This window comes from Indicator indicator, chromosome Z, assembly GCF_027791375.1.
Source record: "Indicator indicator isolate 239-I01 chromosome Z, UM_Iind_1.1, whole genome shotgun sequence".
Classification (NCBI taxonomy): Eukaryota; Metazoa; Chordata; class Aves; order Piciformes; family Indicatoridae; genus Indicator; species Indicator indicator.
The window spans coordinates 18,621,029-18,633,954 of record NC_072053.1 but is presented as its reverse complement, the minus strand read 5'-3'; the positions used below and the strand labels follow the sequence as shown (position 1 = coordinate 18,633,954).

The 12,926-nt window shown below is 55.7% G+C and overlaps 1 protein-coding gene across 1 annotated transcript; it reads right to left on the bottom strand.

The window, feature by feature from the left end:
* Positions 1 to 10,486: 10,486 nt before the first annotated feature.
* Positions 10,487 to 12,385, bottom strand: LOC128979635 (avidin-like). Its single transcript, XM_054397961.1, has 5 exons — positions 12,311 to 12,385; positions 11,387 to 11,506; positions 11,065 to 11,275; positions 10,602 to 10,722; positions 10,487 to 10,520 (listed from the first exon to the last, which is right to left on the bottom strand). The coding sequence occupies exons 1-5, from the start codon at positions 12,383 to 12,385 to the stop codon at positions 10,487 to 10,489; spliced, it is 561 nt and encodes a 186-aa protein (XP_054253936.1).
* Positions 12,386 to 12,926: the final 541 nt, after the last annotated feature.

Genomic DNA, 12,926 nt, shown 5'->3' with positions numbered 1-12,926 from the left:
CAAAGCAGATTCTTTTGAATGCTCTCCAGATTGCTGGGTTTAAGGCTGACCTGACTCTGTACATTTTATGCCTATAATAGGGCTCTGCCTGAGATGGTGTGGGGAACTCTGGAAACTTTACCCTGGCTTCTGACAAGGCCTACAGCCCAGGGTGCATCCTGTGGTTTGCAGGGGTGGTCTGTGGCATGAAGGGTGAAGGTGGTTGGACCCAAGGTGCCTGTACATGGTCTGACTGGATGCAGCTGGTGATGGAGGCCCCTGCCCTGCTTCTTCCCTGCCCAGATTGAGGTGAACAGGCTGTATCTGGTGGCAGCAATCATCCACCCCTGGTCCCTTCGATGGTAAACTGACTTTCAGTGACTTCATAGGGAGTGGTGGTGCAATTTCAACAGACCCTGTGTGTCACCTGTTCCTGCTAGCATATGAGCCACAGACACAGCTCCTGTCCTGGCTAGAGGAGGTAATGTGGAGTCCTTCCCAAGCCATGTCTACTGTTTCCCTTTCTTAGAGGCTGAGCCTTTCATCTCCCACAGCCCTGGGACCAGGTGTTCTGGGCCTCAGGGAGAATCTATTCCTCAAACTGGACTTCTAAGGGGGCATGGAGCAGAGAGCAGCAGAGCCACTGGCTGTTCTGAAATCTTTTGCAGTCACAGGATGGTTTCAGAGCTGTGGCCTTGCTTGTCCAAGCTTTGCTGAGCTTACCAGTGATGCAGTGAGCTGATTTTGGTTTCTTCCCAGGGCTGAGCAGAAACACTTTTAGCTGGTGTGCGATGTCTTTCCTAGAGTGTGTTTAGTGATCCCTCTGTAGCATCTCCATACTGCTTCAGGATATTTCAAAGAATCTATAAAATGGTTTAGACTTAAAAGGATCTTTAAAAGTGATTTAGTCCAAACCCTCCTGCAATGAGCAGAAACGTTTTCAATGAGATTGGGATAGAATTTATTAGTTTCCTTATTAGTAACACAAAAATAAATACTATAGGTGTGTGACTGTGTCCTCTGTAGTTACTTTGATGAGGAGCTAGGTGGAGTGAAAGGGCAGTGCCATGCGCTGGGGGCATTGTGTAAGGAACCCTTGGAAGGCTGGGGGACAATCACTTGTAGCTTGATGAAGAAGCAGGTGTGCCGCCTTCCCTTCCCATATCTGTGCAGAGGGGCTTGTTGCAGCACCCTGCACGTTTCCAGGACAGTTGCTGTGCTCTAACCTCAGTCAGAGGTGCAAAAACAGTCTTAAGCCACTTTTGAAGAGAAGTGGATGTTGTGACCACCCTGCACCCACGTGTGACCTGTGTGCGCCCAAGCTGCCGGTGCTACGGAAGCGAGCAGCTTCCCGAGTAGGAAGCACAGGGAGTGAGTGTCTGCCCCCAGTGCTGCTTTCGTAATGGGGAGCTGCACAATCACAGGAAGCGGAGCAGAGTGTGGCAGTTTAGGCTGGGTGCCCCCTGCCACTGCTGCATGAGATACACCTCTGGTGTCCCAGGTACCTGCCCACTAGGGGTAGACACAGGAAATGGCATATTTCTACCCATAAATCCTGCGCCCTATAAAGCCATCTGCAGAGTCATTCTCTTGCTCTTTCTTCCCTCTCTGCTCCCATGGGAGATGTCCTCTCTTATTGTGTAATGCCGGGGGGGTATCTCAGGCCTCTTAGGCCTGACTAGGCCTAATGCCAGGAGGAGAATGGAGCGGGGGGGGGGGCAGTCTCAGACCTGGCCAGCCTGAGACTTGCCTAGCAGTGGGAGCGGGGGGGAAGGAAGAGCCCTGAGGGATTGGGTAGGCCCTCAGGTGGGAGGAGGGAAGGATTGGGAAACCTCTGGGTACTGTGTGGGGGACTCTGTATGCTTTGGGATGTTCTTTTCCACTATGCTTTGTAGTTTGTAGTTTTTCTGTATTTTCACCAATCACTTTTCCACTTAAACTTTCCATCACTCTCCAATCCGTTTGCGTGTGTCATTCTTTTGTCCCTTTCAGGGCAAGAGATGTTCTGGCTGGCCTCAAACCAGCACACAGAGCCAGGGTGGTGCAACAGCCACAACCCCTCGGCCAGGGGCTGCGGGGCCAGCCCTGCCTGCTAAGGGGTTGCTAAATCAGGGCTGGACCCCGGGTTTGGATGGGATCACTGGGTCCATTGGAGGCACAGGCAGATGCCGAGCTGAGGGTGTGGAGCTCAAGTGTGGGGTCTGGGAGTACAGCAGCCCAATGAGGCAATGGTTCCAGGGAGTACCTAGCTTGAAATACACCTGGGAAGCAAAAGGTGCCTGTGCAGGTGAACAAAGTATTTAAAGTGAATTTTATTTCTCTGCCCAGGAATGACAGACAGTTGAGAGGTAGCTCACACGTGGGCCCTGTCTCCAGGCAGGTAGCTGCAGACTTACACTAGGGTCAAGTGACAGTATTGTCCTGGCCAGGGCCAGCAGCCCATAAACCTCCTCAGGGAGCCACTGGACCTTTTTCTCCCGGAACCATGTGCAGTCACAGGAAGGTCAAGGACCCCATCCTTCCTTTTGTTTCATCTGGTGCAGTTCAAGGCAGGGTTTGTAATGCCACTGATGTCACCTGCAGTCCTTGGCTCACTACTGCTCGTTAAGTGTGAGTCATCTAATGGTGGTGTTGCCAGCAAAGCAGTGAGTGGCCACCAGAGCTGGGGTTTGGCAAGGGGTGACAGGGACAGCGCTGTGCTTCACAGTACTATGGCTTGCTTGGCCAAATGTGAGGAGGGAAGAAAGCTCATAAAGAGTGCTCAGAGAGCCAGGTGAGTGCAGGGGACTTCTCCCCAAACACAGCTGAGCAAATGGTCTGGCTGCCAGGCACTGCTTGCCTCAGCCAGTACAGCCTTCCCATGCAGAAAGCTTGGGGAAGAGGCTGGGGTGTTGCAGAGCCTGAAGCTGGTCCCAGTACTGCACCGGGGATGTGTCTGTGCTGGGAAGCTGTGAGGATGGTTGCTCCATGCTCTCAGCCCATGCTGCTACAAGGATGCGGCTTGTAATTGCTTTCTGTTTTCTTGTGCTGGTCCCATAGTGACTGGCTCTGACCAGCAAGAAGAAGGAAGCCCATCATGAGCCTCACACCTTGCAGTAAAAGTCGGCATTGGTAAAAATGCCCAGAATAAGTCCTTTGGCCAAGGAGGCTCACAGCTTGTTTCCATCAAGCAGAGGAGCAGGAGGCTTCTGCTACTTTGGCCCCCCTTCTCTTGGCTGCATACCCCCTATGACATCTCTTCCCTTGCTGGCTGCAGGGACCAGAGTGCATGCAGTGATGTGGTTCCTGCTTGCCTGCTGTGCCATGTGTCCTCCATTTTTCCCAAGGTCAACCTGCATCCCACACATACCTCAGCCAGACACATGAGCCTTTCAAGACAAAATATTCTGCTTGGCCCTTGGCAAGTCTCGGCCAGGTGCTGCTGAGTAAAAGCCTTCTCTCTTTAGCTTGGCAGCTCCCTGGGTGTGGGCAGTGCCATCTCCTTTCCACACCACCAGCACCTTGAAAGTTCTGAAAGCATGAAATGAAAATTGCCTCCTATTGCTGAGGAGAACCTGGGCTGCATGGCTGGTAGAAAACACATCCTGCTCGTAGCTTGGAAGGAATCCAGTTTCTTGGAGAGGTGGGAATTTCAGTCAGAAGCAGAAGTGAGGCTTACTCTTCTTTTCCAAGGAAACCTAAGTCCTGTGTCAGCGTCCATCCTGTGTTTATCCACTAGCACCGGCTGCTGGACACTGGAGGAAAGAGCAAAACCAGCAGAAATCTGAGTGGGTGGCTGAAAAAGCAGCTGGAAACACAGTGAGGGAGGCACTGCCCTACCCCAGCTGCAGAAGCTGGGCACCTTGGTCCCAGGGCTGCTGAGCCCCCAAGTGCTCAGGCCATGCTGGGACCACTTTGGCAAACTGCCTGTGGCAGAATGCCGAGAGCTTGGGCTGGGATAACCAAAAAACCCAGGCAGTGCCAGACACATCTCCCCCCTTTCCCCAGCCAGGCAGGTGTAGCAGGGGTTGCCCTGGAGATGCTGTTGTGTGCATTGCTCAGGGACATGGCTGCAGCACAGACCTCTCTTCTCTGGATGGGCAGTTTGGGATCCTTCCCCACCCCGTGGCAGTTGGCAGCCACACTGCTGGTGCTGGCAACAGGATGCTGCTGGCCCTGCAAATGCCATTCGTAGCCACCCTGCACATTTGGCTGCCAGAGAAACTTCCTCTGCCCTGCTTGCAGCAGGAAGGCTCTGCCTGGAGCCAGTCCTGCAGTCCTGCCCATGGCGTCCCACCAAGGCCTCGCCCCTTGAACCAAGGAGCATGTGAAAGGCACAGGAAGGTTGCTTGAAAGTGTTGAGGCTGGGATGGCCACTAAACAGTGAGAGAAGCTCTCTATTAATCCCTCTCCCTTGCCAGAAGGTAAATGGAAAGGGAATAAGGGAGAGAGACTTTATGGGTGGGGACAAAAGCCCCAGAAAAATCAGTAACAAAGAAAAGAACAGATAATGACAGGAACAAGGAAATAATGAATATATATGAATATGTATGAATATGTATGACACCAAGGTGGAATTCCCTTAGTGTCCAGACAGGACTGAGTGGCAGACCAGAACTAGGATTGAGGAACTGGATTTGGGAGCTCACGTGCTGGGATTGAAGGCAGAACAGATAGAGCCTTAGCTGAGAAGGAAAATCACTGAGGGACCTGGAGAAGCTGAGGAAGCAGATCAGCGCAGGCCTCATCACTTTCAAGTCCAAGTTCCTGAAGGACAGAAGGGTGGATGCACGGTCTGTAACCATATCAATACCAGGAATTTCTTGGTTCAGGATCACTCCCCAGAGGCACCTGGCTTGAGCTGACCATGCTGCTGTACCATTCCATTAAACTATTCATATTTGTGTGAGATTCTGTGCCTGAGAGTGCCCGAGGAAGCCGGGGGCTCGGACCGCACTTGTCTAACAGCTGCATGAAGGCTCCCCATAGGAGGGTGACAGAGGGGCAAGACAAACCCCATGGGTTTGAGGGCAGAGCCAGAGCCATGTGCTGCATCCCCACAGAAAGCCTTTATTTGGCACCTGGTGCCCAGCCTTCACAACTGAGCTGAACTTGCCTGAGGCAGCATGAGGCTGTGAGCTGAGAGGTGCTGCATGTCAGTGTGGTCAGAGCCTGCCTGGAAGGTGGCTGTCCAGGCTGTCTCAGAGTCTGAAAGGGTCCAAGGAGGCATTAGGGGGATGAGACATGAAGCCATCCCCTGCATCCCACTGGCATTCCTGCTGCAGCCTGATCACCCACTCCCCTCTACTTTGGTACTGCCATGGCACAGTTCCCTGTCCTGCTAGTAGCCCTCCAGTGGAGAGGTGAGGATTTTGGGAGTCGCTGGTGGCAGGCCCTGGCAGGTAGGAACCAGAGAAGCTGCCATCCTTGCTGAGAAGGAAATGACCATGTGGCAGCTGGGGTCACTCCACCGTGACCCAGAGAGCAGGCCCTGCAAGGCCAGTGCTGTGGCTTGTGGTGCCTGTCCAGACAGGGGGCAAACTGTCTGCCTGGGGGTGCCTGTGGCACTGGGGGATGTGCCACAGGCCCTGTGTGAAGCAGTGCCACCAGCATCGGGATCCCATTGGGAGCAATGTGCCCGCAGCAGTGTCTGCCTTCAGCCCAGCCTCTGCACTGAGCTGTTTGCTGCTGCCACCCGGGATGAGCAGGGCCTCCCTGTGCCAAAGCAGAGCGTGCTGTTGTCTCTGCACCCTGGCTGGGAAATGGGGTTTCTCTGGGGCATTGGATGGATTCCCACAGCAAGGACCACCCTTGCAGGGGTGCTCCCTCCCTCCCAGCCTCTCTGCCACTTCCCTCAGCACTGGTCCTACCAGCTCCACCAGCCCCATCCCAGCATCCCTTCCTGCCCACAGGCACAAGGCATGCCACCAGGGCGAGAATCAGGGCAAAGGCACCGCTGGCCGTGGCAATGGGGCTGCCAAGTGCCTGCTGTGGCTCCTTCCCAGCCCCTTGCCCTGGCTCCTTTTACAGGGCTGAAACTGGAGCCCCATGGGCAATCAGCTGGCAGCTGCAGGTGTTTGGCTGGGTGGCCTAATGGCAGGGTGCCTGGGCCAGGACAGGACAGGTGAGCTGAGGAGGTCTGCATGACCCAGGCAGTGCTGCAGGAACATAGTTGAACGTAGCTGATCAGAGAGGCAGGGACATGGTGTTTTTTGAGGTCCTTATAGCAGACTGGAAAGCATCAACCTCCTTCCTTGGCTTACAGGCTGGAAATTATTACCTGTTTAATCGTTTAATCTGGCACCCTGCTTTGCTGGTGCCAGTGCCCGGCCAGCATGCCGATCCATGGTACCTGGGCATCCCTGGCAAGGGCAAGCTGCAGCCCTGTACGGGAGAGAAGCCTCATCCTGCCTTCTGCTTGACCAGCAGAAACATTTCCCCAGCACCTTCATCTTGGGAGTAGCAGCTGCTACTTGTGCTGCATTGGCTTTTGCAGGGTTGGAGGAAGGAGTAACCGCAGAGGGGCCCTGGGCTACAAGTAACTGTGTTTGCTAAAGACCCCCAGCACTCTCTCCAGCCTTGTGTTTGCACCTCTGCTGTTCATCTGCTGCTCTTAGGGGCTTTGGAGGAACAAAACACAGTGCTCACTGTCCCTGTGCCCCTGAGCTGCTTCCCTGCTCCCCGCAGTGTCTGCAGCAGGCGCGGGGGTCTGGGCCACTGAAAATGAAGGTGGGTTTCAGGTTCACAAACATCTGCTGTTTACTGGATGTGCCCCGTCTGGGTCACTGGATGGCAGCAGGGCTGCGCTGCACATACTTGGGGGTACAGGAGCCCCACCCTGGGGTGGTACCACCCACTGCTCACCACAAGACCTGGCACAACACAGGACCTTGCTGCCACTGCTGTTGTTGCTCAGTGCCTGTCCATCTGGTCTGCGTGGTCCCAAAAGCTGTGGCACGTGGAAATCATCCCTCCTCGTTGCCTTCAACAGTTCCAAACTCATGGTTTATCCTGGAAGCCTGAGATCTTCCCCTCTGGGAATCCCTGGGTCTTGCCATGGACGCCATGCTTCATCTCTTCAGCCTGACAGCAGCCCCTGTCTCTCTGTGCTGTTTGGCAGGGACAAGTTGCCCTGTGTGAGGTGCCAAGGTGGTGGCAGCCACACTCCAAGTCACGGCCACAGGCACCTGCCTGCTTGAGGCTGTACCAGGCTCGACAGACTGTACAGCTGATGTGCTGGCATCCGTAGGGCTGGGTTGTATTTGTAATTCTTCTGCAAGAGGTTTCATCTTCACCCATGAACGAGCCAACTTTGCACCAAAAGTGCTGGACTAAGTGTGGCAGGTGTCCATAGAGGCAGATAGAGCAGCCCTGCTGACATGCAGTGGCAGAGAAGGGCACAATTACTGATTGTAACACAGGAATGGGATGGGGACTTCAACTGTACAGAGCAAGCTTTGCAGAGCTCCCCGTCTACAGTTTGCGAAAGTGCATCACTTGCTGGGACTGTGGCTGCCTGTGGGCTTTGCAAACTACTCAGACCCTGTCAGTACTGAAGCTGTGCTGCAACATCCCAGAGCTGCGTCACAGCCTGGCGGAGCCCTTCTCTGGTGAAGAGTTGGCAGGAATGCAATAATCAAATTAGAAGCCTGCATGGACTCAGGCTGCAGGCTTAATAGGATGCCCCATTGCTGAGCTGTCAATGCTTCAGAGACAGAGGTCAGTCCTCTGGTCTGCTTGTCCCAGCCTACAATATCCAGAAAAAAGAACCCCTGGCTGCTCAGATTGTGCCCCAGTGCCACGAGTGCATGCCCCCATCACCCCTGTCCTCATACCTTACTCTCTGCAGGGATGACACATGCCACCAGGGCCAGGGCAAGGACCAGGGCAAAGGCACCGCTCCCCATGTCCATGGGGCTGTGAAGCACCCAGCGTGGCTGCCTCCCAGCCCCACGTCCCAGCTCCCTTTATAGAGGGCTGTAACTGGAGACATACATGCACTGGACTGGCAACTGTGAGGTGGCTGGCAGGGTGCCCAGGTCAGGAGAGGCACAGAGGTCTGCATGACCTGGACTGCAGTGGAAAAATGTGGGGATGAGCACGGATCTGCAAGGAGGTAGGGGCATGGGGAAGGTTTGTACAACCACTATCCAGGAGGTTCTGCCAACCCATTCCTTGCTCTGTGCAGCTGGAAGACATTAAAGTGTGCTTGTCCCCATGGGTTGCCCTCCCTGTGCATGGTGGTCCATGCACAAGCCCCGTGGCAGGCTGGACCTGCCTGGACAAGAGAGCCAGAGGTGGGGACTGGGAGGTGTCACCAGACATGCAGATCTGGTGTTGGGGATGAGGGAGTGCTGGGATAGCACAGGAGGGCAGAGGACCAGACATGGAGTCCCTGAGTGACCTGGGAACTCCTCAGCTCTGTCTCCTTAGGTGAGACAGCAGATGGACTGAGACAGATGCTGGGCACTGAGATGTTCAGTGTTGAGACATTTCAAACAAACCCTGTAGAAACAGTTGTGTAGGACAAACTTCTGCACATGGTTAAGACCAGGCAATTGCTGGAGAACCCCTGCAACAAAGACACCTTCTCCATTTGGACAGCAACCAGTTGTTGAGGGATTTGATCCCCTGCAAGAACATTGCCCCATCCCAGTAAATCTGTCCCTTCTTTAACCAAAGCACAGTGTGAGCACCTGGGCAGCACAGACATGGCAGCAGTGTGACTGCAAGAAGCTTTCTGCCTCTGCCAGCTCCCCGAGCCCCTGAAGGTGTTCAAGGGATGACTGTGACTGGGGCTTGCCAGGCAGCACGAATGGGTGGTTTTCCTCCTCGAGGGAGGTCTGCAGTGAGGCTGAAGAGCATCTCACCTTGGTTGTGCTGATGGGTCTGAGCTGGAAGGAGGCAAACTGTGCTGGGTTTGCAGCTCAAAGGGGCAGAGCAGACGTGAGCAGTGGACAGAGTGCTGCAGGCAGGTCTTGCAGCTGGGTAAATCCCAGCGCTGCAGAAGGCTCAGTGCTCATTGGGAAGCATACTCTGCCTCAGCTCCCTGCAGGCACCCTGACACATCATGTCCTGTCACCTGCCACCCCAACATCAAAATGCTGGATGCCTCACAGCCTTGCTGGCTGCCTTTCTCTAGGGACTGGACACACAAGCCTCTCTGCCAGCCCATGCCTGCTGCAAAGGTTATGGGCACCGTGGCTGCCTACAGGGTTTGCAGACAGCTTAGGCCCTGATCAGCACCAGTGCTGAGCTGGAGCATCCCAGAGCTGCTTCACAGCCACAGGGAGCCCTTCCCTGGGGAAGTCTTGGCAGGAAGGCAATGATGCTGTAGGCTTAACAGGATGCCCGAGTGCTGAGCTGGCCACACTTCAGGATCTGAACCGTGTCCTCTGTTCCCTCTACCACTCCCTTTCTTAATTGTCAGGTTCCTCCACATCAGGTAAGGGGCTGTGCAGATCCTGTGGCAGGGGGCTGGCATGGAGGTTGCTCAGAAAGGCTTTAAGGGAACAGAAAAAGACAGCGAGGAAACAGCACCATGTGTCCAGAAGCAGGAGGCAGACCCAAGGGAAAAAGGTGTGAAAAACAAGCCACATGCAGGTCTGTAACAAGGTGGGCTAAAACAGAGCAGGGGAAAACTTGCTGAAGCCACAGGTGCTGTTAGCAAAGCTCTCCCAAAGCATTCATGGCAAGAATCCCAGGAGAACATTGGGAGGTGGCAGTCCTGCCAGCCCCCTGCTGCCTTTAGGCTGCTCAAATCCTGGGCAGGGTGCCAGTAAGGGACGTGCATCACCATCCCAGGTTAGTCTGGGACTGGGCTACTCTAGTTTCAGATTCAGACCCAGAGATGAATTTCCTGGAAATCATTCATGCTGGCCGGGAGGGGTGACTCAGGCAGCACTGGCCTTGTCCATTACCATAAGTTACGCAAGGTCTGGCAGGCAGGGGTCTGGGACTGTGTTTGCTGGGTGCCTGCTTTATAGGAAATCCCACATTTGGGAGCTGGATGTGCTGCCGCTACCAGCGCCGTGCTGCCGGCAGAGAGCAGCCGGTGCCGCTTGGCCCGGAACACAGCCAACACTGCGCATGCCTGCCAAGGGCTGCCTCGGAGCTCAGGGGAGCTCCCAGACAGCCTTTTGAGATGCAGAAGAGCCTCCCAGCTTACTCCGCCACCACGCTCACCCCATGCCTAGCAGGGAAGAGCCAGTGCTGGCCTGTGCCTGGCTCCAGAGGGTCACTCTGGGGAGGCACCAAGAAGCTGGGGTAGAAAAGGAGCTTTGCTGGGGCCGGTCTCTTCCCAGAGCTACAGGGTGAGAGTTTCATCCTTCACCCACCACAGTGCTTGAGTCCAGCATTCCCCAGGACATCTCCCCAGGCTACATATGGTTAATTTTAAAAGGGTAAAATAATAATTTATTTGGGGTTTGGGACTTCATTTCCTGGAGTAGATAGCAACCCTGATGGTGGTACATACTGATGGGCTCTCCCACGTCCAGCTGAAGCAGAAAGGTTCTCTCTCCTCCTTTCATTTCATCCGAGTGAAGATATTGCGGCCAGTCCTGTGGTGAAACAGAAGCCTGTCAGTGCCCAGCTGGAGGTGTGGCAGTTATCCTAGATGGGTTGCATGTCCTTTGGCTCACCTGGTGGCTTTCCAGTCGCTGGACTGGGAGTCAACCTTCTCCCGCAGGAGCCAGGAGGTCTGCAGGACCTCCTCCCCACTGTCCTCAACAAAGCACTGGCCCACAAAGACAGCTGTGGAGTCTAGGAGAGTAGAGACTGTTACTCTAGTGGGACCTCAGCTGCTTTTGGGGCTTCACAAGCATCAGCAGGTTGAATGCTCATGGAGCCTGGGAAGGTCTTTTTTTGCAGAGCAATGCTCTGCAGCAGAGATGCTGTCAAAGCACCTCTCCATGCCATCTTGCCCAAAAAGTGGTTTGGGAGGTGTGCTGCTGTCTACAGACACCCCCACCCCCCGAATGGGAGAGATCAGGGAAGGACAAATTGGGGAGAGAAAAAGGCCTGGGGTGGGCACGGGATCCCATCTGAGCTTCACTCCCCAGGCCACCACCCTATGCTCACAGAGACTCCACTGCAGCTACTGACCAGAAAACATCTTCCAGTTGACAGTGAAGCCGAATGTGCACTGCCTGTCCTTGTCCAAGTGCTGAGAGCCAACAAGAGGAGATGACTTGATGGGTTTCTGGGCACTGGACACAGCAGTGTGGTACTCGCCAGAGAAGTTGCCCTGGCTGTCAACTGCAGACACATGCATCCTGGAGCCCAGGTCGTTCTCCCACCAGCCAGTCAAGTTGCACTGCAGGGGCACAAACAGACATGTCCCCGGGCCGCCTGTGTGCAGCACCTACCCCATGTGCTCAAACCCCTACCCACACACACCTGATGCCCGTGGGGTGCTGGCACCCACCTTGCCATTCCTTGTGGAGTGTTTCTGATCCTGGCCCTGCCACCACCTGTTGCTGGCTGCCTTTGCCTCCTTTGCACTGGCCTTCTCTCCCGTGGGGATCTCAGCTGCCTGGCAGAGCAGCTTGTAAAAGGAAGAAAAGACAGGACAAGCTGTGGTCAGTGGCACAGCGCAGTGTCTCCAGAACACTATGAGTGCTCAGCACTTGTTATTAAGAGAAAATATCTAGGAAGCTGCCAACACCTTGGCCACATCAGGAAGGTCACAAACTGGGGTAAACTGAGCAGAAGGGGAGAGGTGAGGAAGATAAAAGAAAGGCAGGAGCCCCAGACAGCCAGGAGTACAAACAGCCCCCCTGCTCTAGGCCTGCCAGCTGAGCTGTGTGACCCCAGGACAAGGCTGCCTGTGCCTGCGGAGACATATGCTGGGCTCAGCATCAGGGTGTGGCACGAGTTGGGAGCCCACTGGGATCGGCAGAGCTCTCGGGTTCATGGTGGGGTCCCGTTTAGCCAAAGAGGGGGGCACAGTCAGAGCCCTGCAGCTCCCCACTACGAGCTCTGGCACCAGCTCCATGCGCTGCCTATGCACACCCACAGCACAGCTCCTTGGCCAAGCCACCTCACTGGGTCACGGTCTGCAGGTCACCCCTGCCCCAATCCCCTGCATGTCTCCACATGCGCACCCGCCTGTCCGAGAAGGGATGTCCGTGCGTAACCCTCCCGGGGACACGAATGGCGGCTGGAGTCTCTTGCTGCCCCGCAGGAGCTCCCCTCAGTGTCCTCCCGGGAAGAGGGGTGCCTCCCGCTGCAAGGCCCGTCCCCCCGCGGTCGCTGTCCCTCTCGCGTTCTTCCCCGCACCCTCCGTCCCAGGACGAGGTTCTCACGAGTGCCTCCCAGCCACATCTGTCCCGCTCCGCCCGGCCCCCACCTGAGTCCCCGCCGCGGCGGCAGCCAGGCCCGCCCCGGTGGGCAGGGCGAGGGCGGAGAGGAGGCGGCGGCTCATAGCGCTGCAGCAGTCGGAAGAAATCACGACGTGCCGGAGCCTCCGCCGCTTTATAGCCCGGCCCGGCCCGGGTTGTGCTGGGCGGCACCAGCGGGAGGAACCATGTTGTGGGGTGGGCATAGACACGGAATGGGAACAGGGGTGGGGTGGGGATGTAGTGGGGGTTGCCTGGGGCTGCTTTTGGTTGTAGGCCGTCCTGCCTGTCTCTGTCCCGGTATCTCCTGGCTGAGGGCTGTACCTGGGCTTCACCCCTCACTTGCAGGAACCCCTATACCCTATTCCCCCCAGCTCGCTGCACGGCTTTGGGGTGGGGAGAGTGTCAGTAAGACTGTCAGTCATGGCTTCCCGTAAACCTTAGGGTTTTGCTTTCTCTTTCTGCTCCCCTGGCGAGCAAGCATCAGCTTACATCATCTCCTATCCCATGAAATGAAGTAACTGGCCTTAGCCACCCAGCTGCCCAGTAGCTGCTCATGGAGCTGCAGGCCCTTGCCCTGGGCCCTCTGGTGTCCAGCATGGACTTTGGACCACCCCAACACCCCAG

Coding starts and splice junctions, on each gene's coding strand:
- LOC128979635 (XM_054397961.1), bottom strand. CDS start 12,385: ATGAGCCGCCGCCTCCTCTCCGCCCTCGCCCTGCCCACCGGGGCGGGC. Junction 11,507..12,310: donor CCGCCGCGGCGGGGACTCAG/GTGGGGGCCGGG, acceptor TCCTTTTACAAG/CTGCTCTGCCAGGCAGCTGA. Junction 10,521..10,601: donor AGCGACTGGAAAGCCACCAG/GTGAGCCAAAGG, acceptor GTTTCACCACAG/GACTGGCCGCAATATCTTCA.